The 27,065-nt window shown below is 42.3% G+C and overlaps 2 protein-coding genes across 3 annotated transcripts; one reads left to right on the plus strand and one right to left on the minus strand.

Annotated features, from left to right (window-relative positions):
* Nucleotides 1-490: 490 nt before the first annotated feature.
* foxo4 (forkhead box O4) lies at nt 491-9,727 on the plus strand. Its single transcript, XM_008304030.1, has 3 exons — nt 491-2,407; nt 4,369-5,901; nt 6,504-9,727. The coding sequence occupies exons 1-2, from the start codon at nt 1,967-1,969 to the stop codon at nt 5,869-5,871; spliced, it is 1,944 nt and encodes a 647-aa protein (XP_008302252.1). The 5' UTR covers nt 491-1,966; the 3' UTR covers nt 5,872-5,901; nt 6,504-9,727.
* Nucleotides 9,728-11,607: 1,880 nt separating this feature from the next.
* sesn4 (sestrin 4) lies at nt 11,608-23,553 on the minus strand. Of its 2 annotated transcripts, none has more exons than XM_008304042.1 (9): nt 23,374-23,553; nt 17,195-17,392; nt 16,813-16,995; nt 16,346-16,591; nt 15,647-15,761; nt 15,338-15,462; nt 14,412-14,578; nt 14,147-14,291; nt 11,608-13,588 (listed from the first exon to the last, which is right to left on the minus strand). In XM_008304042.1, the coding sequence occupies exons 1-9, from the start codon at nt 23,437-23,439 to the stop codon at nt 13,499-13,501; spliced, it is 1,335 nt and encodes a 444-aa protein (XP_008302264.1). In that variant the 5' UTR covers nt 23,440-23,553; the 3' UTR covers nt 11,608-13,498. The 2 variants fall into 2 exon arrangements, with proteins under 2 accessions (XP_008302264.1, XP_008302271.1); XM_008304049.1 differs by lacking the exon at nt 23,374-23,553 and adding an exon at nt 20,240-20,273.
* Between the last annotated feature and the right edge of the window lie 3,512 nt (nt 23,554-27,065).

Consider the following 27,065-nt stretch of genomic DNA (forward strand, 5'->3'; position numbering starts at 1 on the left):
ATCTATCTATCTATCTATCTATCTATCTATCTATCTATCTATCTATCTATCTATCTATCTATCTATCTATCTATTTATTTATTTAATCATTTATTTATTTATTTATTTATTGCCCTTATGCGCCCTAACATGTCAATCTGGTCAAACAGTCGAAGAGGCCTACAAATAGCAAAGACAAGCATTTTTATAAAAGGTTTTCCTTCGGGTCAATAAAGTTTACTCTTATCTTATTTTATGGATGTTTATGAAACATCTTGTTTTGTTGTTGTCACAGTCTGTCACCAGTCTCGCCTCTCTAGTTACCGATAATACCTTAAATGGCCTAAATGTACTTAGCACACTTTCATAAACTGTTACATAACGCTCCATTGCAGGTACATGTTGCCTCCATGAGCTGCTGTTTACGCCTGTGCTGTCACATGAACGACTCGGTTTCCCAGAATGCCGCTACGCGCAGGCGCAGAGCACGTTGCCTGACAGTGGTAAACAGACGTCAGAAGGGAGTCTTCGCCTCGAGTCAAAACAAAACAAAACAAAACAAGTCAAAAAGACAGTGAAGGAGCGAATATTTGGAGCCACACAACGACGCCAAGTTCTAGAAAAGTGTTCGCGGATTGGAAGCCGCTACTTGGTGGAAGTTATCGGAGGCTTTTCGCGGACTTTTCCACGGATTGTAAACTCTGGAGTAGCAGCAGCTTAAGCAGCTAGCGTTACGGTGGCTATCGTGCTGTTTTCAAAGTGCGGCGAGTCGGAGCCGACAGACCCGTGGGAGACCCAGCTTCACCCCGCACCCCGGGGACCCGCCGACGGGTTCGGTTACCGACGTTACAGGGCGAGGATCGGCTGAGCTCCGGGCCTCGCACGAGAGGGGTTTTATAAGCGCCTCTCCGAGCATCGTGTGCCGCGGCAGGAGTGTGGAGAAACATGGCAGATGGTGACATGCGCCTGGCCGCAATGTGGCGGATCGTGCAGACCTGAGACCCGGACTTTTCGCACTACATTTCCACCGACTTTACACTTTAATCGCACCGAAACACTATTAAACACGTACTAAAACCGGGCTGTCCGTGCTGTTCGCTCGCTGGAAGTTTGTTTGGATGTTTGTTTCCAGCGGCTCCAGCGTACAGGCCGAAGAGACGGCGGCCAGCGTCCCGATCCTGCTCCGACACTTCGGGACAGTTGTTGAACGAAGCCGCCGCTCGGACAATCAGCCGCTGCATTACCGCTCTGCTTTGTGACTGTTTGTGGTTTTTTTGTTTTTTGTTTTTTAAAAGGAAAGTTGGCTCTGTTTTTGACTCTAGTTGAGAGATCAGACCTCACGTTGTTTGCAAGTACAGACGGACAGGGGCTCTCCTCAGAAGATCCTTTGTAACAGTAGTCAGCTAATCCCTCCTCACCGATTCACCCTCTAGGTTGGTACGCAATTGTTCACTTTTTTCACAAGTTATTCACTTAAAACACATTTTTACGATTTAACAAATATTTAAACTGAGTGTTTATTAGGGGGAATGGCTCTGTTTTGTCTCCATACACACTCAAGACTTAGTAATTAATTCCCAGGTGAGTCCAAACCTCTGTGTATGCAGATGTTCTGGTGCTCATTGCCACTCTGCCACTTTTGTTTTTTATTTCATTCAGACAAAGGGACTGCCGTCCCAGCCCTCCTTCATTCTATATAAATCGGAAGGTTTATGATAGTTACTATTAAGGAGATTATTTGGGTTCCCTAATCTCCAATCTGAGGATTAACCGAGGCCGCTGGTGTGTCCAGATTATTACGTCTCTTTCTCGGCCCCTCGGTCGACACTCCCGCAGCACACATTATTGTTGTTGTTGTTGTGTGTCGGGAAGTTGTGTTTTTCTGGGGTTTTTTTTAGCGCCCAGAGTTACCTTTAAACTTTAAAGGTAGATGTTTTAGGTGGACGCCAGCTTTCTGTGTGGTTGAGTGGACGTTCACAGGACCGCCATGGAGGAGTCGTCGGTGCCCCCGATTGACCCAGACTTCGAGCCTCAGAGCAGACCTCGCTCCTGCACGTGGCCGCTGCCGAGGCCCGACATCTCGGCTGTCAAACCGGAGGGGGCGGACGGCACCGAGTCCGCCGCCGGGACCCCGCCCGCCGACGAGGACAAGCCCGAGCCGCAGCAAATCACATCTGAGCCCGAGAAAGCGGCGGCTGCGGCCGAGGGCGGGGTCGTGGCCGGTGTGGGCGGAGCCGGAGCGACGCCCCGCAAAGGATCGTCCCGGCGCAACGCGTGGGGGAACCAGAGCTACGCAGACCTGATCAGCCAGGCCATCGAGAACTCCCCGGAGAAGAGGCTGACCCTGGCGCAGATCTACGAGTGGATGGTGAAGACGGTGCCTTACTTCAGGGACAAAGGAGACAGCAACAGCTCGGCCGGCTGGAAGGTGAGTAGTCCATCAGTGTGGAGGTGTTAGGAGAAGAAGTGGCTGTCATTCAGTGGACCAGTCTGCAGGTGACCAGTCTGTTCTGGAGTGACGTTCATACATATCCCAATATCAGCAGTTATTCATATGTGGGAAAAATTAACTCCTAAAAATTCCTTTGTGGTGTTAATTGGCTGCACTGTGATTATATCCATCACTGACATTCATTTATTTTCTACACTAGCAGCATTTTTCAGTGTGTTTTGTGTGTTTATTTTATTTTATTTTTTAAAATTTCTTCTTGTGGAACAATACAGATCTGAACAGATCTGGGATAAGTTTGACAAAATAAGTACTTTTATACTATAGCACACCTCACTGTACAAGCTATATGACTATAAAGCTTGAAGTGTCATGAATATTTGTAGTCTTGCCATTTAAAGCACTGGTCTGCAGACGACCAAAGAAATATTTATTCAGATATGGAAGATTAACTCTCTAAAGTTTGTCTGTGATGTTAGTTGGTTGCAGTGTGATTATTGGCAGTACTGACACTGATATATGTTCTGTAGGAGAACTTTAACATGTTGACTCGTAAAGATCTGATCTGAAGCGAACTACGATAAACCTGACTAAATAAGTTCTTTTATTCTACAGTGCAACAGTACGCCACCATACTAGCTGTAGTCTAAAACTCAAAGTGTCAGGAATATTTGTAGCTTTGCCATTTAAAGTATAGTCTGCCGAAGACCAGCCTATTCTGAAATAAAGTAAAGACAAATCCCAGTATAAGTATTTAGTCAGATATGAAAAAAATAACTCTTTTAAGTTTCTCTGTGATGTGATTACATGAATTACTGACAGTTATTTATTTTTGGCACAATGTTTTTTGTGTGTTTTTGTTTTTAACTTACCTTGTGGGACTAAACAGATCTGTCCTGAACTGACCTGGGATAAATTTGGGAAAATATAAGTACTTTAGTACCATAGTACAACAGTAGATACTTATCTCTATATAAATACTTATTCAGATATGAAAAAGTGAAGTCCCTAGGTTCTTCTTTTTTAGGTCAGTTGGCTACTTGATAAATATATGCATTACTGACATTGATTTATTTTCCATACTAGCAGAAGCTTTTGATTCTGTTTTGTGTGTCTATTTGTTTTGTTTTTTTAAATTTCCTCTTGGGAGACAAAAAAGAAACAGATGTGGGATAAATTAGACTAAATAATTACATTTGTACGAGAGTACAACAGTGCATCACTTTACAAAGTGGACTGTGAAGCTTGAAGTACCAGCAATATTTGTAGCTCTGCCATTCAAATGCAGTGTCCTGCAGATGACCACCTTATTCTTTGGGCTGTTCAGTATGGAAAAGTAAATACATGTCCCAGCATAGGCATTTGTTTAGATATGGAAAAATTAACTCCTTAAAGTTTCTCTGTGATTATATGCATATAATATATGTGCCGTCACAGAGGAGTAAAGAAACCAGAACATTTTGACTTTCTCTTTAAAAAAAAATAATACTCAAACCAATTAATCAATTATTAAAACAGCTGACAATTAATGTAATAGTTGATCACTGATCAATAATCTATGATTCACTACAGTCCAAAGCAGTGGTTCTCTTTTATTTTTTGGGGCATACAAACCCTTGAAGCAAAGTGACTTGTTGGTACAATTTGCACTTGTCTATTAGTTTTGACCTGTTTTCTGAGTTAAAAAATAAGGAAAGGATGTTAATGTAAACAGAACTGAAGATGTAAAGTTAGCCAAAATACAATTACATTAAACATATCTATAATAAATCAGTTTTTCTGTCCTGTGACCTCATGAGTGTTGAAACTCGCAGGTTGGTCTGAACGACACTCTGTCATAAAATATGCTTCTGTGTACTTTAGCTTCAGTGCTTTTGGAAACTCAATCTAAACAAGTAAAGCCTTTATTTTTAAGGAATGTTCTTTCTCTTTATTTTCAGAATTCAATTCGCCACAATTTATCACTCCACAACAAGTTCTTGAGGGTGCACAATGAATCGACAGGAAAGAGCTCCTGGTGGATGCTCAATCCAGAAGGAGGGAAGACGGGTAAGGCCCCTCGCCGCCGTGCCGCCTCCATGGACAACAGCAGCAAACTGCTGAAGAGCCGCATGAGGGCCAAGCAGACCAAGAAGCAGGCGGGAGCAGCCGGCCTTGGAGGTGCTGGAGGGGTGCTGCAGGGTGACGGCAGCACGGGTTCAGCGGGTGCAGACAGCCCTAATTCATCCCAGCAGTTCCCTAAATGGGCAGTCAACAGCAGCAGCCCCTCGTCCCGTGGCAGCCTGGACGACACTGACATGTGGACCACCTTCCGCCCACGCACAAGCTCTAACGCCAGCACTCTGAGCGGACGTCTGTCCCCCATTGCTCCTGGCCAGGAGGACGACGATAACCTGCCTGAAGACGGGCTGCTGGGAAGATACGCCTCCAGCAGCTTGACCCCCACCCTCACCGAGACCCTCATGGAGGAGCTGGATCTGATCGACGGCCTCACCTTGATAACTGGGCAGCAGGGAGGGGCCAGTCCCAGCACAGCCCCACCAGCACCTCCTACTCCTCTGCCCTCCGCCTCCACCCTGCTGCCTCGAGGCTCCAGCTTCCCCTCCTTCCACCAGCTGTCACCCAGCCTCCCGCAGGCCTCCCCCCACAGCGCGACCCAGGCCTCCGTCTCTCAGTGTGGACCCAGCAGCAAAGAGCCGTCGACTTTCAGCAACTCCCTCTTCAACTCCATCCCCAGCTCCGGCTCTCGTGGGAGTGGCCATTACAGCACCCACGTACCTTCCAGCCTGGAGGCGCTGCTCACCTCCGACTCCCCTCCTCCCAGTGATGTCCTAATGACCCAGGTGGATCCCCTCATGCCCAACCCTGGAGGGGTGGGCCTGATGAGTTTGGGCTCATCTGTGGCGGGCGTGAGGCCCAAACCCAACCAGCTGCTGTTGGGTAAAGGGCTGGAGCCAAACACCGTTGCCCCCATCGGGCTGCAGGCTCAGATGCAGCCGCCGCAGCAGCAGCAGCAGCATCACCTCCACCACCAGCAGCAACAGCAGCAGCACCAGCATCACTCTCAGATGGGGTTGGGGATGATCCTCTCAGTTATGTCTCAGGACCCGTCACAGCTCTCCGCTCTCAAAGCCCAGCACGGCACGGTGCCAGCAGTGGGCTCTCACCACGGAGGGCCTGCCAATCCCGCCGCAAACATGCAGGGGATGAGTCAGTTCGGAGCTCCGTCCTGCTTCCCCGGCGGTCAGGACCGACTGCCCACAGACTTGGACATAGACATGTTCACCGAAAACCTGGATTGTGATGTGGACTACATAATCAACAGTGACCTCATGGACGGAGAAGGCATTGATTTTAACTTTGACCCCATGCTGCCTGGAGGCCAAGGCTACGCGGGCCCCGCCACCACGCAGGGCTCCGCTCACAGCTGGGTGCCCAGCTAATTCCTCAGCTGACCACACGAAGTTAGCCAGGTACGCCAACCGCTCTCAGGTTCTCTATCTCACACACAAACACCGATTATTATTAATTAATCTGTTGTTAATTAAGTGTTTATCTATAAAATATAAATGGTGTAAAGGTGCAACTTCTTTCACCAAAAACCTAAAGACATTCAGTTTACAGTGACGTAAAACAACAAATACTTACATTTAAGAATGTAGAATCAGCAAATATTTGTCCTTTTGGCTTAATAAACAAAGAAAATACAGCAGTGTAGGGCTGAAAATGAACAAATAGTCACTGTACATAAAATATAAAATTAGCAAAGGTTCAGCTACTTTTAAATTAAAAGCTAAAAATTTCATTTTTTCAGCTTCTTAAATGAAATATTTTTTGTTTAATGCAAATGTAAATGTAATAGTTTGGTGTTTTAGGTTGTTTAAAAAGGTCATATAGGGAAATTGAAATGACCTTTTCCACTTAGCTCATTGTTTCAGCGCTACACACAGCGCAACACGTGGATGCAATGTACAGATGTTAGCAAATGACCCTTTCAGTACAACTCTTGCATAAGATGGATTTATGAGCAAATCAACAACAGTACAAATGACCTTCTTATCCTGTTGTGTTGCAGGAACTGAGCTCCAATCAAGATAACCTCACAAAACGACAAAAAAACCACCGGTGCATCACTCCTCCCTGCTGGATGAAGATACAAATTTCTCTTGGACTTTAAACTGCAGAACCAGACCTCACCCATGTCATGTGCCAAGACATGCAGAGGACAGGGAGGAGATTCAGGCTACTATGCACAACTTTTTCTCAGTCTTTTTTTTTTTTTATAACACTTGGCAACAATTTGGCTGCTGGCCATTTTTTGTTTTTCTTCTTTTAATGCGAACTGATGATTTTTACAGATGTGTGACATGGTGTTTTTAGAGTGAAAAGACAAATCATCAGCTTCCGTCTGCTGGGAATTGTTCATATTTCAGTTACAGCAGAATAGCTTTAGGGTGAATACGGTACCCCGGATCTGGACGGTGTTGAAGACTCGACGGATTGGGCGTTTTTGGAGAAATGGCCAGTTTTCTGCTGACACTCGTTCAGCTTGAATTGCCAGACCAAATGCTGTTTGATCGTCTGAATGAGGTGCACTTCACTGTGGTGCGCCAACCTTGAGAGAAAAGAGTTGAGGACTGTGTTGTGAACGGGTGGAAGATAAAGACTGAACAACTGGAGGCATAAAATGTTTGACCCAACATTGGTTACTCGTCTTGCCTGGGCTTTGATTGATTTGATCAGTTTAGAGATTTAAAAATAAATAAATAAATAAATGCATTTTTAAATCTCCAATTAAATTTGGAGACTCAACAGTTAGGAGTACTTGCAGTTTGGCATTTTTGACTTCAATCCAGTGTGTTACAGTAGATGTCAGTTAGAGGGTGTTTTGTTTTTTTAAAATCCCTGATGTGCAGTTAAACTAACAACATGAAGAAAGGTGATTTGTGAATTTCTATACGGGGCATTCAAGGGTAAATTTATACGCTAACGAGTGATCGGTTGGCCAAGTATTATATTGTCCTCGAGAGCAACATGCCTCCTCTCTTAAATGGTCTACCTGATTTTTCTTCTTTTTTTTTTTCTCCTCGAGTCTGTGCATTTTCAAAGCACTTAGGTTTCCTGCGACACAGGAACCCCAAACTAAGAGCGTACATCCACATTAGGTTATACCATTTCAGTAAAAGAGAGTTTATAATCCTGTAAAAGAAACATGTAATGTACACATTGCACATGACGGCACGCTATGCAGACGTATCAGGAGAGCGACATGAAATCTTGAAGGAAATTTGAAAAATCACTTCTTGAAGGGTTTTGCTATTTAACATTTTCCTGATATGTTTTTTGGGGGACAGGGGCGGGATTCGGGTGCTTTAAGTCAGAATATGCTCTCACACTTTAATAATTCAGTACTAACGTTAAAGAAAGTAATTCACAGTGTGAGAAGTACAAAAAAAAGAATATATTTGATTATAGTTTTAATATACAATTTAGATGGAGATAATAAATCAGATATTAATACATATGAATATATTACTAATGACAAGTGATGTTTTTTTACATTGGAGGAAGCATTCTCAGATCATTTTTAACGGTGATTTTCTACACTTTTATTTTTGTAAAGGATGACATGCATGTAGATTTTTTTACATAACCAAAGGAACACTAATATTTGCATTTGCATGGCATTTAGGGAGCGCTTGGGCCTGACACAGTATCCTCGGTGTACATAAGCTTCGCAAAACATGCCTGTAACGTGACTTTGAACGACGAGTGAGGCAAATACTTGACAGTTTCAACTAAAATTCCCAGTCATCTGCCTCGTGCTTCTTTTTTTTCTTCTTCTTCTTTAAATCCAAGGATAAAAATCTGCATCGAAAACGTGGCAAAAAAAAGTTTCCAACATGCCGCCGAATTCTCATCTCAAAACGAGACTCGTACAACCGTTACCTCTCAGGGTCACTCGGAAGAAAAACAACAGTTCTGCACAGACGTAATCAGACGACAGCAAAAAAAGAAAAAAGAAAAAAAAAGACTTTGTTTTGCACAATTTCTCTGTTACGGCAGACTGGAAACCAACACTTTTTGTATTGTTTTCCTGGAGACGTTTCTGTCTTTAAAAGAGTTGATCTCAAATTTGATTTCCCATTTTTAGAGAGATGTATCGTAGCTGTCCAGCCATGTATATCAGTACTAGCTTATCCCTTGGGGTTTTACTTTTTCTGTTCGTTTTTTCACTGCCAATATTTAAAACACTATAGCATGATGTTACTCTGTAGCGAGACTTTATTTCGTCATCTCCCCCCTTTTTAAAATTTTGTGTATGTTTGTATTTAATTTTGTGATCAGAATTAACATCCCTGCAGTTAAACTCTTAATACTCATCTTTTCACTGTAGCTGTGTGAATACGTTAGCCTCTGATTTGTACAAAGCACTCTCCTTTATTTCAGCAGATGTTTTTTTTTTTCTTTTCTTTTCGAATGGTGCTAGATGTCATTTGTGACGTATCCCGGAGTACGCCATGGTGCAGTGGGTGCATATCAGGGCCTTTTGAATTTTCTGTATACGGCACAAGGATCTTGATTTGGTGTTACGGTAGAAATTAGCACACAATCATCAGTCCTTTCCCCTCTGTTTTTTTTTTTTTCTAATGTTTTTTATATGTATTATAATAACCCCAGCCCCCAACCTGATTGCTTAAATCTGGAAACAAAAGACCAGCTTGTTTAATCTGCATGATTTTCTTATTATTTTCAATCATAATGTGTAATTATTTTAGGAATATGCAACAAACCCCCTGTTTTTCTTAACTGATGTTGGAAATGCTATTAACAGCTGATGTGATAGGCTGCAGCATGTAAAGGAGCGGCAGCTGCTTTGTGAGGATCTGCCGCACCAGGCTTTCAATGTCTCTAGTTTACTGTTGCCTCTTTGAAACAGTCAGGTGTGGTGTTATTGCTTCTCTTGTAATCTCCCCTATATGTAACTATCTCCATATTTTTTCTTTTAAGTAGCAGTTAGTCCCTGTATGTTTTTAAAATTTTTAAATTGCCCCCATTTCATACAGTATTTAGTATTCGGCAAGGGTTGTCATTTTTTTTTTCCCACAAGGGAGGGTGGGAATGAAGAGTTGTGCATAAGCCAATTATGTTTATGATTTCTAAATAATGTTGGTAGTTTTTCGCTCTTTCTTTCTCCCCTCCCTCACGGTCTTTTCTTTCAACACACATTGTAAAGTCAGCCAGGGATGACAAACAGTTCTGAACAGCAGAAATCAATTCAATAAACCGTTTAACCCACTTGGTCTCATTAATGACTTTTAGACAAGTGACTTGATAAAAGAGAATCCCCACATAATGTGTCTCAGTAAGATGCCAAGCCTCCAGAAAAGCTTCATTTGTTCTCCAAGTCTAGAAATCTGGAGGGATGAACACCATTCTGCTCAAAGACATTCCCTCAGTTGGTGATGAGCTGTGTAGAGATGTGGTGACTGTGAAGGCCACAGTGTATGATTCATGTCATTTTTAATCAAACCACCCCCATGCCCTATTAATGGAGCCATTATCATCCTGGAAGAGATCACTCCCATCAGGATAGAGATACTTCATCACAGGATAAAGGTGATCACTCACAACAACTGTATTGACTTGCAGTAACTCTTTCCACTTAAGCGACAAGTGGAACCAAACCATGCCAGAAAAATGTCCCCCACAGAGTAACAGAACCACTGGATCGGCTCACTGTTGGGGTCCAGGGTTTAGTTATTTCCTTTTACAGTCACTAATATGTTTGCTCACAAGAAATCTTTGGAGTTGTTGGGTTTTTCATGTATAAGTTTGTAGGATATTAACCTTTATTTATAAATTAAGTAAATGTGTACAACATATATTGTAGGGCCCTGACTTTAATATATAAACTTGTTGGGTACATTGTTAATGTTTATCTTGTTCCTCTTTTGGAAACTTCAGCTCAACGTCTGTTGTTGTAAATGTGCCACAAACTGGTAGCTTTAGAAGGTACACCTGATGAAATCTAATGCAATCCAATACAACAGCTCCACCATAAATTCTACTTCTATCAAGCTTTTACATGTTCACATTCTGCTGTCATAAAGATGATGATTCTACTTTATATTCAGTATTGAGGGGACATTGTGTAGTATGATTTTTAAATGTGTTCTTAATATGTCGTCCAGTTCACCACCACTGCCCCCTACGACCTCAGCAATAACCATGAAGTAGAATAATCCCCTTTTAGTGAAACCTAAAAATGTAAATATTTTACAACAGTACAATTTGTGGCAGAGCTGTCATGGCATTAGATTTCACAGGTATATGTAATAAAATGGCCGGTGAGTGTGAATGGGCTACATCTAAATTTGCCACCTGTCTGTGTCAGACTTGGTTCAGTTCTTCAAGTTGGCCACCAGAGAGCGCTGTGCTCCTGGAATTTCTGAATACCCAGTCACTTGGAGACAGTTGCTGAACACAAAACATACAAGTCAGAAGTGTTCAAGTTCATCTTTCATTTTGGAAACAGCAGTGTGAGCAAGAAGCTTTTTCCACTTCTCCAGCGCTTTCAACCACCTCTCAGGGTCGTCCTCAGCAGACAAGAACATGTCGAGATTCAAACTTAATCCTATCAGCTAAGAACAACAGGGAGATGTGGTTGAAAACTCAAGGAAATGCGTGTACGAATACAGAAACCTGTTGATTTTTAAATTATTTACAATTACAATTGTTTTCCCATGTTGGTGTGTATTCCTTTTTCCACCCACTAAAGACTGGTTATGAGGCAAATTTTTGTTTTGTAATGTTAGGCAAGGACATATAACTAGATAACTTGGTAACAGTAAAAGTGATGACTGCAAAAAAAAAAATAAAAAAGCTGTTAACACAAGTGGATTTTTATGCACCCTGGAAGGGTCATTTTCAAAAAGCCTCCTGTGGACAAGTGTTGCGAATTAGCACATGTGCTAAAACACTCAAACAAAGCATCTGGTCTGTCCAATGTGATTGTGATGTCCACATCAAATAAACAATAAAATAAAAAAATAAAGGTTAAAGGTCTAAAAACTGAGGGAAACAATTGGGATAATTTGAGGTTATTATCACTCAATAAGGCATAAAAAAAAACTTTGGTATGGTTTTTAAGGAAGAAAGGAAACAGTAGGCAGCAGTTATTTTCATAGAGCATCTTTATAGAAAACATTTCTTCACATTTTCAAAAAACATTTTTTTGTCTTTTCATGTGTTCTCTTTTTTTAGTTGCTTTTTTTAAATAATTGTCCTTTTTTTTTTTTTTTTTGTTTAAATCTGCTAAAGTTGAACATTTTTAACATCCATCTGTGTCAAAGGCTCTTGCTGAGTTGCTGGGGCTTGTAGAAGGTGTCTGATAGAAAACACGGGCGTTCACAGCTGCAACAGTTATCAGAAATGGTGCTGAGCAACACCAAGAAAGAAAAACGTTCCCAATCATGAGGGAAATGCCCCAAGTTTTTTCAAGTGGGCGTGTTTCCCAGCTGCAACTAAAGCCCACATTCAGCCTCCAGTAGTCACATCCCTCCACTTCAGCAGCACTCCAGTTTTAGCCTGAAGGCACCTGTGTAACAGCGCTTTTGCTTTTGTCGATATGCACTTCTGTTTCTATTCTACGTCCTGCAGGTACTAATTCTAACTGTGTCACACCTCTACGTCTACCCAGGCTGCAGCACGACAAGAAGGTCCTACCGTCACACCCAGAAACAAACAAAGTACTCCAAAGTTTACAAAAACTGTAAAAATAAAAAAAAGACAAAAGAGATACACGTGTTTTTAACAGCTAGTTTGCACATTGTTCTGCTTTGCAAATTGTACCGTGGATTTTGACTTGATAATTAACTTTGATACAGCTCACAAATAAAAGCTTTAACACAAAGCTTGGAGAAAACATCTGAACTCATGACCAGCGCAGATCTACTTCTGGACGTTTTCAATCTATCCAATTTATTACTTCACTTTAGTGAACATTTTTACTGACCTTTGGTCTGAAACTCAGGCTCTGATTCGATCACTTCTGAAGGACGTCAGTAAAAAACAAAATTATCCTGTGAATGGCTCAGCTTAATTGTCGCTGTCGGAAACAGCTCACTGACTTCTTCAGATTAGTTACAAATTTTCTTAGGTTTTTCAAACACTACCTTCAAAATCCTTCTTTGTGTCGGCACTGAACTGAGAGTAACAGAAAAACAATAATTCAATGAAATACTTTGAATCAAGTACCTTCACTCTGAAATCTGGGGCAAAGTCTGAAAGTTTGAGGACAAATAGTCTAAAAATCTTACACATCTTACAGTGGAGAGGAAAGTTATCAGACCCACAAACTCTGTGTCTCAATGTCTACTAATGAGCTACATTGCATTATAAATATATAAAGTTTAAAAAAGTGCTTATTAAAAGAAACTATAGTGATGTGATGACTTCCAGCAGTGTCACTGTTTTGTTTGTTCTTGACCAGCATTAATACGAAATGTCAGGGAGAGCAGAACCGTCGTCCTTCACAGTCCACTTAATGTTTTCCAACACTGACAAGGATTGTCCAAAAAAAAAAAAAAAACCCAAACAAAACAAAACGAAGGCCCTGGTCTCCCCTTAACATTCATTCAACTTATACAAAAAGGTTTTTTTGGGGGGGAAAGCATAGTTTTTTACAAAAGGAGACTCCAACTAAAAATGTTGGCCACTGGTAACACAGACATAACTGGAAAACAAGACAACAGGTAAAAATTAAAATAACTAGTCATAATTGCACATAACCGTTGAGAGCCGAGACGTTTGATAAGAGGACTTCACAATAAGACGATTTGCAGGAGGGTTGAGGAGGGGCTGTGGCACACTATGGCATAAATACATTAACTCTGAGAAAAAGAAAAGCACATTCATGAGACACGGCTACAAACAAAAGGAGCTCTGTGTCCTTTAAAGTGCCGCTCTCGTCCCGCGTCCCCGTCAGATGTTGAGATGTCTTTATCCTCGTGTCTCTGGGTCTCTGTGTACCGGCGGAGAGTTTTAACTTCGTGTCTCTCCGAGCACTTAGGCAATCATGTACTGAGTGATGGCTCTGAGGGCGTACAGCAGCTCTGCCTGCAGCCGGGCCTCCATGATTAGTAGATTTACGTGTATCTGAGGAGACAGAATCAGACACGATTAACCCCAATCAGGTCCTGAGGGTTGATGAAACTTGTCTGACGCGTTTGTGAAAACATACTAAACATATCTGTCAAACAACACGAGAATTAGATGAGAAGACTGACAACACTCTTATATCTTTCAATCAAATATGAAGCCGACATGAATTGCAGGTTAGCTTAGCTTGGCTATGGGAGATAATTCACCTACCAGCAACTGTAAAGCTCAAAATTGAACTCCTTTTAATTTGCAAAACATACAAAATGTTAAAACAATAACACATAATAAGATGGTTTAGGAGTGGGTGTTCAACTATTTCTCCAGGCCACCACCTGAGATTCAAGGAAAGAAATGTTAACAAGTGAACACTGACAGCTGCTGGTAGGTGTTTTTTTTCTTCTTCTAAACTTTGAGCAGAGCCAGGTTAGCTGTTTTGCTGTTTCCAGTATTTATGCCATGCCATGCCAAGTTTGCCAGCTGCCGCCTGTAGCTTTGTATTTAGCAAATAACATGCCAAACGTGGAAAAACATGTCCGTAAAAAGCCCTCTTACCCGCTCTGAAGTTTTAATGGGAGTCAAACTCAGCGGACACACTGAAGTTTTGGTGGCATCCGGAAAACAGGCAACAGCCTTGATGTACAGCTTTAAATCTCGCTCCAGCAACTGGTTCACTTCTCCGTAATCATAATCGTCATAGCTGCAACCAAAAGCAAAGTCATTATTGTCTGCTAGACATAATGCAAAGCAGGATTCCTGCGTGCTCAACAGAGGATGTTTCTGTTATTAGCACATGCATAAAATGAAATGGCACTCTTACCGTATTCCTAACACACAGTGGATGTAGTTCCAGATCGCCCTCTTCATGTCGGGGCTGTGCAGCGAGGGGAGGGTGGTCACGCTCCTGAATCTGTCGTCCAAGAGGTGCCCGATGTCCGAATACAGTCTGTTGACTAAGGAGAAGCCGTGGTCTTCCCATGAATAGTCCTGTAGGGCCAGTCAAACAAGTCAGTGCCACAAAACGGGACAATCGCCAAATATTACAGAGAGGACGTTCTCAACAGTCCCAATATAGCTCCTGTTTAGCTTCAGGATGTTTTGTCTTTATTTTTGTATATTTAGTAATGTGAACATCTAAAATGACCCAGGAACAATAACAAGAAAAAAAAGATTTCAAACTCATTTAAACAACAATTAAAGGAAAGCCTGAAAAAATGAATATAGTTTTGTGTTTTCTGGTGCTTTTAAATCATCTTGGCAGCCTTTGTGGGGTTCCTGACCCTCAGGTTAGGAGCATGACACTTAACAACACCAGACTAGTGACCAACAGATGATCATTATTTTAAAAATATTATAAATGCAGCGTAAGGTTAAAACTATTCAAAATATATGCAGAAAAAAAGAAACTTTACTCCCATCATGTTTTGTCCTTTCAGGAATTCATTTAGGTTTATTGTGTTAAAATGTCAAAAACTGCACTGATTAACTTGTTTTGCCTGACTGCAGACATTACATTTACATCTAGATTTTGATCCTGATCACTTAGAAGTGCACTCTTCTGACTGTGGCACAGATATAGTTTGGATGTAAAGATGGCAACAAAACTTTGTTAACACACTGAATGTCTGCATGACACATCAAAAACAATTATTTCCTAAGGCCACTGCACAAAAGGCCATTACACACACGTTAAATGACGACACCACCACAATCCCACTAATGCATTCAGAAATGTAACGTCCTCACCTGAACTCTAAATACTTGGAAGTGGTCCTCCTCCCTGCGAGCAAACTCCTGATAGCAAAAGTCAGGGTCTGTGATAAAACGTGACGGATCTGCAAAGCAAATCATCTCCTCCTCTTCTTCCATGTCTAAAAAAAGAGACGATGAATGCAAAGGAGATGGAGGAGAGGCAGAGAGAGTGCGTCAGTAAGTGTGGCTGATGAGTGGTAATTGCTCGAGTTTCACAGCATGTGACCTCAATGTAACGCTCAAGATAACCATTGGAAGAGAGTGTGAACAACTAAGCAGTGTTTGAGTATTTCTGTGTCCGACCTGTTTGCTGGAGTGTCTGTGTCTGCAGAAGGCGCTCTTCTCGCTTCTCGCGCTCCTCCTGGGACTTCTGGATCCTCTCCTTCAGACACACCATGTCACAACTGGAGTCCAGAGACTGTTGACAGAAATACCAGTGAATGTGCTGACAAAGTTCAGTGAAGCTTTATGCATATTAAAAAGAAAAGACAGCAGCAACTACTGGGGCAAAAAAACAACTTAATTGTGCAACATCAGAAACCGTTGCATCTCCTGTGTGTGTGTGTTTGTGTGTGTGTGTGTGTGTATAAACTATAGTTAATTTTATACTTTTCGGTAAGAGATCAAGTGCACTAATGAAGTACCGAGATAAACCACATTTGCACATGCCGAAATACTGAAACCAAGTTTAAATGTTAAATTTTTACAACAAAATAATATTTAATACTGTGAACACAGCAGCCACTTGACAGAAAATTAATCAGTTCGACTTCCCCTCATATGTTGGACATGATATTTTTCTGTTCTATATTACTTTATGTAATATGTTTGAGGACATTTGTTTAGAAAAAACATGTAACCTTAAGAGTTGAAACATTTTTAATTATGATCTGACATTTTACAGGCTAAAAATAACACACACACACACACACACACACACACATATATATACTACATCTGCTCTGCAAATCTCTTTTGACAAGAAAAGTCAGATTTTTTTACCCGTCGTCGTGTTATGTGTTCAGAGGGAGCGGCAAGCAACTGAGGCACATTGGTGTTGCCGTTGGCAGCATCAAAGGGGCAGAAGGTCGGCGGGGTACCGTTAGGAGATTTAGAGAGAGGGACAAAGTCTGAGTCTGTGTCGCATCCAAACACAAAGCTGCAGAGGGAGTGGCAGTGAGCCAGGATCACTACGGCCTGCACCAGCTCAGCCAGCGACCAGCACTGCTCACCGGACTTCAGCAGCGTCTGAAGGGATCAGAGACACAAATACAAACTGTGATTTAGTTTCAGGAAACAACAACAATTATGACAAATTTTTTAAAAAGAGGCATGGCTTTTAATAAAAATTTAGACTCTCTGTGCTAAACTGGGTTTCTGTGAGTGGTAATAGTAAAACATGTACTGCCGCCTTATTGCGATTTACACACATCTTATGTGTGGTTCGTGTCTGTAATTCTTTGTCGTACCTGGATGTGTGAGCAGGCGGTGAGCCAGGGTTGGTGGGCCAGCACTTTGTTGATGTGGTCAAGCAGACGAAGGCGAGGGGGTGCCGCCTCCAAACCCTGCAGCCACAGAGGGTCCCCACCCACCCTCAGAAACTGTGCTGAGTGCAGGTACACCAGGTAGTTGCAGTGATGTCGTGCTGCAGCCTGGAAGTAAAGAGAGGAGGAAGTTGAGGAGACAAATTTGGAAAAACGATGGACTGCAGAACGCATGCAATTCTCTAATTTTGTGCAGCACTGGTTTGAACTCTGTTGATTCTTGCTGCCCTAAAGGAGCGGAACAGTTTTATTAACTATGCATTTGTACAGTAGGACAGTAAACAGTGAAAACAGCCAGGTTACTGACCATGATGGCGATATAATGGCGGTATGGCAGCGGCAAGGGGCCGTCCATGTGCAGGATGTAGTGCTGTGTGCGCAGGAAGCTCTCCAAGTACTGGGGGTGAGGCGCCATCTGCTGGGACACGGCATCCACACTACCCCTGCTGACCAGAGCCTTCATGAACAGCAGCGACACTCGCTCCTTCTCACTGTTCACCATTACCTGCGCAAACCAGGACAAGGAGGAGGGAGAAGGCCGGTTTTTAACGAGAAACTTTAAAACCAAAAACTCTTTGTTATTACAGTACAAGCTGTGGACTCCCCCCCCACCCACTGTGTTGATGTTTATCAGTCTGAGGCAGTGGTCATGGTATCAGAAACACAGCACTGAGAGAAAAAAAAGTGGCAGAGAATTAACTGCATTGAAATTTTACAATCTGTCAACTGTTTCAGTCCATTTTTAAGCAATAAAATTCCCAAATTTGCTGGTTCCATCTGCTCAAACATGAATATCTACTGCTTTTCTCTCTATTATATCGCTGTAAATTCAGCATTTTAGGGTATTTTTTTGACTTTTGGTCAAAGCAAGCCACCTGAAAACAACACTCCAAGATCTCCGTTTACAGACAAAACAATCTGTTGATCGAGAAAGCAGATAAATTCATGGATTTTTATCGATCTATGTGTAATATGTTTCCTTCACAATATATAAATGCACCTTTCAGTCTAACATGACAAAAACCCTAGCAATGCAGGACTGTCTTTCCTTGAGAGTAACTATTAAATTAGCCAAAGCAGGTTGGCTCAAGATAAGATTAGACTTTCAGAGTCCAGAACATGTGATGATGGGCTCAGACTGTGCTTTGGACCCGAGTCATGTTCCACACCTTAAATCAGCTGAAGAGAGGCAGACTTGGAAGAACGGCAGTCGCGATGCTGAGATACCGGCGCCACCGGCAAGTGAGTGCATTCCTTACGTTATTCTTTGTCCAAATAAAACAAGCAAACAACAGAATGTCTGCGGGGAGCTTGACAGACACACACACACACACACACACACACACACCAACTCAGGTTGGCTGCAGCAGGGTCAGATGCTTTATAAAAGTCCACCACATTATTATTAAATGCAGAAGGAGCACTGTGGATTAAAAGGTATCCACTTCTGTGAAATGAAAGAGGATGCAGTAAGCAAAAAACAAACAGGGCTGAAAACAGGGCAAAAATACCCAAAATTGTCTTTAGAAGAGGGGATTTACACACTGGGAGGAAGCACAGATGAAAGAACTAATGTGAAAGTTGAGCTTAGGAGGCCTTGAAAAGGGAAGCTCAGCAGCAGCAAAGAAATGGATGAGACCAAACACACAAACATGGGAGCGACTGGGCTGAGGAGCCTGAGGCCAAGAGAAACAGACCCATGTGGAGAGGGAAGCTGGCCTGCCCTCATAGCCCTGCCATTTATTAGCTCTCTCACCGTCATACAATGGCCTCTAGGAAAAGGTGTTTGGGAGCTTGGCCATGGGCGAGGACTCAGTTCCTCTGTATGTGAAACCCGATGACACAGCGCTGATCAAAGCCAAATGGTTCACTGCGGGTTGAATTGTACGAATGCTGGAAAAGACGACTAATTTTAACAGCACAAACAGCTGTCTAGTAATGTTACAGCACTGTTAAATCACAAACACCTCAACTTATGTCACAGGTTGATGGAGATAAGGGCGAGTAGCTGGCCGTGTTACTTAATTTTAGCCCTGTACAGCTTTTTTGGCATTCGGCACCGTGTTTATCAGGCTGGTAGCTCCATGTGGTATTTCACTTCTCCCTGCAGTGGATGAGGGTTTCCTCCTGATCCTGCAAGAGGCTCCACCTCTCGACCTATATAGAGTCCATACTCAGATCTTAAAAAAAAAAAAAGTAATGCACATTAAACAAATCGACCTCATTCTGACGTTTACATTTCCCTAATCTCATAGTTTATACAAAGCAAAAGACCCAAAGGAAGCGCGAGGATAAAAAGGCAGTGAGTGAGCGAGGGGAGCTGGCACTAAATGAAACACGCTCAGACACAGACCCTGACCCTCTGTCGTCTGTCAACGTACATGAGAAACGGCGAGTGGAGAACGTAGAGCACACAGGTGCCTGCCAATCAAAGACCTACTGACAAGAGCACATTCACACAAGTATCTCTCTGCAAACACGGAGCTACTCATTAGTATGCCGAGCTGCAGGAGCTGGGTTACTGCTCCATCAAGCACTAACTGGCTCAGTCACCAAGAGAACAGCATTTCAGACGCCTGCGTCGCATTGAATACGTGCTCCGAGTGAGACTTGTCAAGGACTTAACATGTCGGGAGACGCTGAGACTATTTTTTTTCCCCATTGTTGTAGAATAATCAGGGATTGCAACATCGACTGATCACACTTCCATCTGATTATAAATGATGCATGTGCAACTCTTCTAACTCTGCTGTCTGTTCAGTCTGTGTTATAGATCAATACAGATATTTTTAGGCAAATACTGCCATAAAATATGTATTTTCTTAAGCACAAACGGACTGAAAACATTTTAAAGTGGCAGCTGCTTATAAAAGCCAGGTCAGTAAAATCCCACCAACGCTATGATAAAACCTTAAAAGTGGGACATCATTAGCGCTCAAGTGACGCAATGACCCTGAGTGCAACAAAGGCAGTCACCCTGCTGATGTGTCCCTGTACTGTGGCTTCTTGCTCGGAGGGAAAACCAATTTCTGAGCGAGGATTACTTCAGGGAAAGGTTACTGCTGTTGTTAGACGAGCTGAAGCTAAAATTACAGACTTGTTCAATGAACTGTGAACCCTGTGCCCACACAGGACAAAGCACTGTACTGCATCTTTAAATGGGCTCCACGGAAAGATGGCAAACACACGGCAGTCACCATCAAGCAGGAAATACATACAAGACCAGAATAAATGTGAAGACTAAGGGAAAAAAACAACAAATCTCTAAAAGCCACTGACCTATTATTAGTCTTATAGTAATATTTTACTTTAAATAGTTGTAAAAATCAGTAGAATAAGGGACAGTACTTACTCTTGTACAGACAGAGGAGATGAGATTTGTCATCACACAATCAAAGAGGAAATTGGTATTTTGTGTGATCGCATAAACATGTCTGGACAAACATCGGGAAAAGTCAAACTGAAACAGGAACTACAGTAGATGTGAGCATGACACATCCTACAGGTTGAACAGTCTGCTGACAACACAAAATCACAATCAACAATTCAGCTTTATCTACACCTCAAGACACTTTACAGTGTGTTTGTTTAGATACAATTATAGAAGTTTCTAGATATTTCTAGATCTGATCTAAAAGAAAACATTAGATCCAGCTTAAATACCTTGAACTTTTTATCTTTAGAAAAGTCATTTATGTTCTGCCACAAAAGTGATCCATGTGTAAGAAGGCCTTTACATCCAAACCAATCAATATTAGTGATTAATAAACACTGTGGTGGAGGGTGTATACAAACATCCTTTGTCAAAACTGTGTCCAGACACCCATCCACACTGCTTCATCTTTACTGCCTGAAAACAAGCCACAGAGGCTGCACACAGCTCTACTTTTGAGAAGGCGATGCACTCCTTATTGTCCACCCACATGAAAAAAACACCCGCATGAAAAGGAGAAAAAAATGGTAACAAGCTTGTGTGGGTGGATATATAAAGCAACAAGAAACAATCGTCATTTAGGTGACTGTGTATGGTATGACAAATCATATTTTGGTTTCATGTATATGCACACAAACCTATTAATTGTGTTTACAGCACTGCCTACAGCAACTGATTTTGAAACAGAGCTATTTTTTGTCGTAAAAAACAAGCTCGAGGGTTGACAAAGAGGGACAGCAATGTTGATATTAGAGCGCTGGTGTATTCAAATCACAAGATGCATTCAAACTTGTGGCATGGCTGCAAAATATGACAAAAAAACAACTCACAGAGGGCCGATTGTGAGCAAAAATTCACAGGTGCATATCATTTGACATTCAAAAAATAATAATCTCCCTTACCAAACAAAGGAGAGGTCATTTGTTTATTGATCAGAGAGGAGCAAGAGGCAGGGATGAAATGAAAAACAGGGGTGACGTCATATAGGGGAGGAAAGGTACACGGAGACAAAGACGGGCTTTGATAGCAGGCTGACAAACAAAACAGCAGCACCGTACAAGCAAGAATACGAAGGAGAGCGCAGGACTAACATAACACACAAAGAAGTGGAAAAATGATGCCAGCAGTCTTCCAAGGGTAAATGTGTCAGCTTCAGATGAGATGGCATGTGCGCATGTAGTGTGTGTGTATGTAAGTGTGTGAGTGTGTGGTGGGCTGCAGGAGGGGGCTGCTGCAGATATAGGAGAAGGACATTCAATCTGCATTCCAATTGAGCCTGAAGGGGGCTCATCCTTATCATGCGCTGGTGTCCTGACGGCATTCACTCCCCTCGCACCACGCCCCCCAACCAACACCACCACCCCACATTCATCACCGGAAACAGAAGCAGCCAGGGCCGATTTTGGCTCTGCAACCTGAACTCAGGGAGTAGTGCAAAACAAACCAGCTGCAACCCAGGGAGGTTTTGCAGAGGGCTGAAGAGGGGAGGGAAAGGAGCTGCATATACAACACAACCAAGACAAACAAAACACTATGCTGCAGGATGAAGAAAAAAAAAAAAGACAAAGGCAAGCCCTCATACAGCAGATTAGTGATTGGACCTGTCAGAAAACACGGCAGGCAGGTAGAACAAGGGCAAGCTGCAGGTACAAAAGACTCTCACTGATAACGCGGTAATTTATGACTCTTCTCACTCACAAACAAGCAGGGGGGTGTAGGCTATCATATCAAAGTCAGATGCACACCGAGCAAATTTAACAGACAGCTTTAAACAGCTGTAAGCTCCTTTGCAAGAATACAATTACTGGCTGATTGCCCCCAGTTAGGGACACTTGTGTACAAATGCCAGCTGACAATGGAGATGAACAGCACACATAAAGAGGGGCGGTGAAGAGAAGCACATCTTGGATTTGAAAGAAGAGTTGCTGTTCACATTACTGCCCGTTTTGTTCCATATCTAGACTCTAATCTGCAGCAAACATGTCTTTTTTGGACTGCACTCGAGACAGCGCCCCCCATCTGTTGCAAAATGGAAAAACAGCAGCAGAGGAGAAAAACAACTTTGATTGGCAGTCCAGTTCAGCCTGCAAAAACAGCACAATAAAAGTCGTCAACACTTAGGAGGAACGCAGGCAGGGGGAAATGAAAATCCCCGTCGGTCCTCGTGGATTAAACACACGTACAGTGCAGTGTCCGGCCATCACGTCCTCATATCTTATTAATGAGTAAATAAACGCCACTGCATTACTTCACAGCCTCCAAACTGACTGACACTTTTCTCCCAAATCCTCAGATGATGTCACCGTCACCTGCAGCTCTCTGCTCGCACTGCAGCACGTCAACACTCAACAAAAATCACCGTAAAAGTCAATTATAAGCACGTATTTTAGAGGAGCTGCTCAAATGGTCGCTGCTGAAGCAACAAAGGAAGAGTGCTGGTTACATTCTTTGTGCAGTGGCTGTGTGATGGGAGTCTGGCAAACATGGGGCTGATTTTTTTTTTTTTTATCCAAAACGGTCGAATTTAGCTCAACAGTAACCATCAACCAGCGACTTAATATTACGAGCAGTACGTGTCATGTTAACGACAGGAGATGGAAACCACGACATGTTTTTTTTTTCTTTTTTTGGATGGTGTGTTCAAGGTGGCTGTTCATAAACCCCAAAATTCAACCATGAAAACCCCTTTGTTGTCCGTACAGTTGTGATGTATTCTGACATGTTTGCTCGATGAGCCGTTAGCAGAGTTAGCAGGCTGGATTCTAACTTTGGCTATTCTTCGTTCGCTAGCTAACGGCTGTGGTTAACGTTAGTAACGGATACTGCTTTTTAAAAAAAAGTTCAGACACTGAAAAACACATAAAGGTAAGCACCTCAGTGTCCTACCAAAACAGGTCGTTAAAAGCTTGGAAGACAGCCAGTTACGAGACGAGCTTTTCTGTTTTCGCCAAATGAATGAACGTTAGTCACTGCTCGGTTAGCCGCTAGCTTTAATTGTGTTAAAACTAACTTAGCCTAACTATTCCCTGATGTCAGCTAGCGTTGCAACCTACCTGTTTCTGGACTCGCTGGCACTGGGTTCTCAGGGGGTACTCCATTTTATTCGTACAGATGATCATTTTCCAATAAAAGTGTGCTATTGCATGGATGCGGCTGCGTCCTTTCTTGGTGCTTTCCAACCTTTCTGCTAACAAAGGCAGGGAGCCTGCCGCCGGCTGCAGTCGGTCTGTCTGTGGCTACAGACTGGACTGAGAGCACAGAAACCTTCCAGAGCCGAGCTGACAGCTCCAGTAACAGTGTGCCCAATCAAAGCGCAGGAGGCGGGGCGGCTGGCTCAGGGTTATACCCAAATGCTAATGAACATCTGCAAACAACAGCGCAGAGAGACGAAAAAACAGGCCAAGGCAGACACTGGGTCGGACTAGCAACTTCAGAGCAGCTCCTGGGACGGGACAGTTGTTGTTTAGGAAGGAAGGAGCAGTTTGGAGATGACACAGTTGCTGTTTTTGTGCTGCTTTGTGGACCATACTTGGTGCTAGCTGTGCTCTTTAAGCTGCCACAAACCTTTAAAGCATAGGTATACAGATTTTCAAGTGAAACTGGCAACCATGGTGAGGTTCCCTTATGAACAGTGTAGTTGCTGTTGTCTTTCCTGTCAGCAGGTAGCTATTAAAGACCCCTCTGATGAAAAACAAGTTGTTGTTGTTTTACCTTGTTAACATGTCTGTGGTGTTTTTAATATGCTACATCAAGAGCCAAATACACAGTCAGAGCCATAGCTGAGCATTTGCACCATAAAACTGCAGTGTACCAATGGCAATGTCAAAACACAGACTCAGATATCAGGGATTTCACATGTCACAAACCCAAAGGCCAGTTCATGCAATCTGTGTCTATGTACTAGTTATTCTAGTCTGTAGAATGATCTGGTTACACCTCATCATGCTTCTACTAAGGGGAGAAAATGCTGTGCCATTTTAAATTACCTTTTTAATCACCCCCGGCCTTCTGGTCAGTATACCACTGAGCCACTACTCCCTGCTTGATTGTATTTCTTTAAACCAATCACAATCGTATTGGGCAGATCCAAGCCAAGGATGCAGCAATGATGTCCCCTCAAAATAAAGACAAAATGAGGAATTGTTTTAATGAAGCGCAGTCAAAAAACTAGCAAGGCTGCCTTACTGCATGATCCAAATCCTCTGCAAAATTAGACATTTTCACTGTGGTAGCATGCCATCTCAGAAGTTGCTGTTTCCTGTAGTGAAGGTGACTTTGAAAATGGTAGAATATGGACATGGAAAAAAACTGCTTGACATGTGCGGCCAATAGCAAGCTTATACCTGCAGTCTACATCCGATGAGTCAGACCAGTGTGCACTGAACAATGCAGACTTTGAAAGCTGACAACGGACACGCACACAGTTCTGTTGATATTACAATAGGTACACATCTTCCTGCTGCACAGATGGTGTCATCGCCCATCATATGAAACACAGAGAAACACATGAGGCTCCTGTGCAAGGTGCTCACAGACTTGGGTGAATGACAAAGTTTACACCATGCCTACATGTGGGCGGAGAAAGCATGAATTGCATGGATCAGTATTCTTCTTCAGAATTAGTTTCCAGTTCAAACATGTATGGGTGAAGGACTCCAATATTACAATTTGACATTGTAGTTTTACAGTGTTTGACAGTGTCAGCTGTGTAGAATGACCTCTAAGCATTTTAAGGCAGGAAGGGATATTGTTTTCATGAAAAATAACACCTTAATAAGCAACTTTCATACACAGAGATGAATTTTTTTTAGCGGTTTAATTAATGACCAGAGGGGACTTTAAAATAATCTTTCCTAACATGCTAAGTCATGGGAGACAAAGCAATCCTCATCCTGTGCAAAATTTATGTAAAACTTTATCTCAGGCCACGATGAGGCATCAGCAGGCTGAGTTAACTATGTGGATATCTTCCAATGTTTCAGGCTCTTTAGTGTGAAGTCTTTGTTTCCATATAGTGCTTCCTTGTTGAGCTGCAGTGGAGGAAGAGGAAGGGAGAGAACAATCGTACTGTATGTAAAAGCTGTAAACTTAAAAGATACTCGCTTCATTTGTTGGCTGGTGCTTCATATTAGCAAAGTCCTCCTTGACTACCTTATAAAATTTACCGTGTTAGCTTCAGATTAGGATGAAGTATGTTTTTGTATTGAAGGAGGAATATAAATTTCCATTCAGAAAGGGATTTCTTTATGGCTGCTGAGAACAGAACCAGTTTCAGTGTTCACATGGGAACATGATTGTTGTTTTAAGACTTTGAAAAACTGCATCCTTTACCTATCTGGACACCTATTGCCGAGTTACCTAGATAGCTCCTGAATCTACTGCCTGGACTTTAAAGGCACCATTTCCACATTTTGCACATGATACATTCCAGCCTTCACACTTTTGTATGTTTTTCACAAGGGGCCTTCCATAGTTGGGCTGACTCCTGTATTTTCAGACATTTTGGAATACCCTTCAAAAAACTCTTAAATTACAAAACATTCACATCCATTAATGAGTTTAAGAGTGTCACAAACAATACAGTAAAAGAGGAATGTCACTGTTTTTCTTGAGAGGCCACTGTCCTTGAATAGCTGGCGATCTGTTTCATTGTTTTACTGTTCATTATTCATTTGTGGGTCATGGATTTGTTTTATATTAGTTTTTTTGACTTTGCATGGCTGCTACCTTGGCCAGGTCTCCCTTGTAAAACAGATGTCTAGTCTCAATGGGACTTCCTGGTTAAATAAAGGTAAATAAATAATAAATAATTAATTTTTTTAAGGAGTCACTTCAGTGCACTTTTGTACAAACTGCAAGAGACAGATTTTTGAAAGCTGTCCTAATCAATGCAGCAAAGCCTGCAGAACCAAAACACTTCCCATGGTGCAATCTTTATAGCATGAACAGAGGCCAGGTCACGTTTTCTGTATAATTTTGTATTCTTCAACCCCAGACTGACATCCGTTCTCCTGCAGATATGAAAACGTAAAACAGCTGCTTTCATAGGTTGAGTTACCTTCCTTGTGTCATTTAATGCTACAACATACAATGATATTTTAAACAATAGTGTGCTTCAGACTTTGTGGCAGCAGTTTGGGGAAGGTCTTTTCCTGTTTGACAACACCTCTATACACAAATCCATACATAAGGAAACCGTTTAGCCAGTTTTGTACATGGGGAAGAAATTAAGGGGCTTACATAGAGCTCTGACTTCAACCCCAGGCAACATCTTAATTATTACATATACATCCATACATCCATATCCGTATACATGGAAAACTTTCCCAGAAGAGTGGCGACTGTCAGTGCAACACTCAGGGGTTTGGATTGAGATGTTCAACAACTACAAACAGATGCAATGTTCGGGTGTTTATTGTTGTCTTGTGTCCCTTTAAACATCCAGTAAGAATACGGCATCAAATTTGATTACTAAAGATAAAGCAGCTGGAGTCGAGATGGACTGATATCTTTTTCCAAAGCTGCAAGAGGAGGTTGGATTAAAACCCTAGACAGATTCCTCGGATGAGATGGACTGATCTTATCTCATTTGAAATTTATCTATCAAAGTCATGCAAGACTGACCAGAAGAGACAATAAAATCTCCCTCATCTTTCTCTCACACATCAAGTCATTGAAATCCAAAGGAAAGATGCATGATTCATGCTTGTGCCCTGATTTAAACCAGATACACAACAAGCATTGC

This window comes from Stegastes partitus, unplaced genomic scaffold, assembly GCF_000690725.1.
Source record: "Stegastes partitus isolate 25-593 unplaced genomic scaffold, Stegastes_partitus-1.0.2 Scaffold39, whole genome shotgun sequence".
Classification (NCBI taxonomy): Eukaryota; Metazoa; Chordata; class Actinopteri; family Pomacentridae; genus Stegastes; species Stegastes partitus.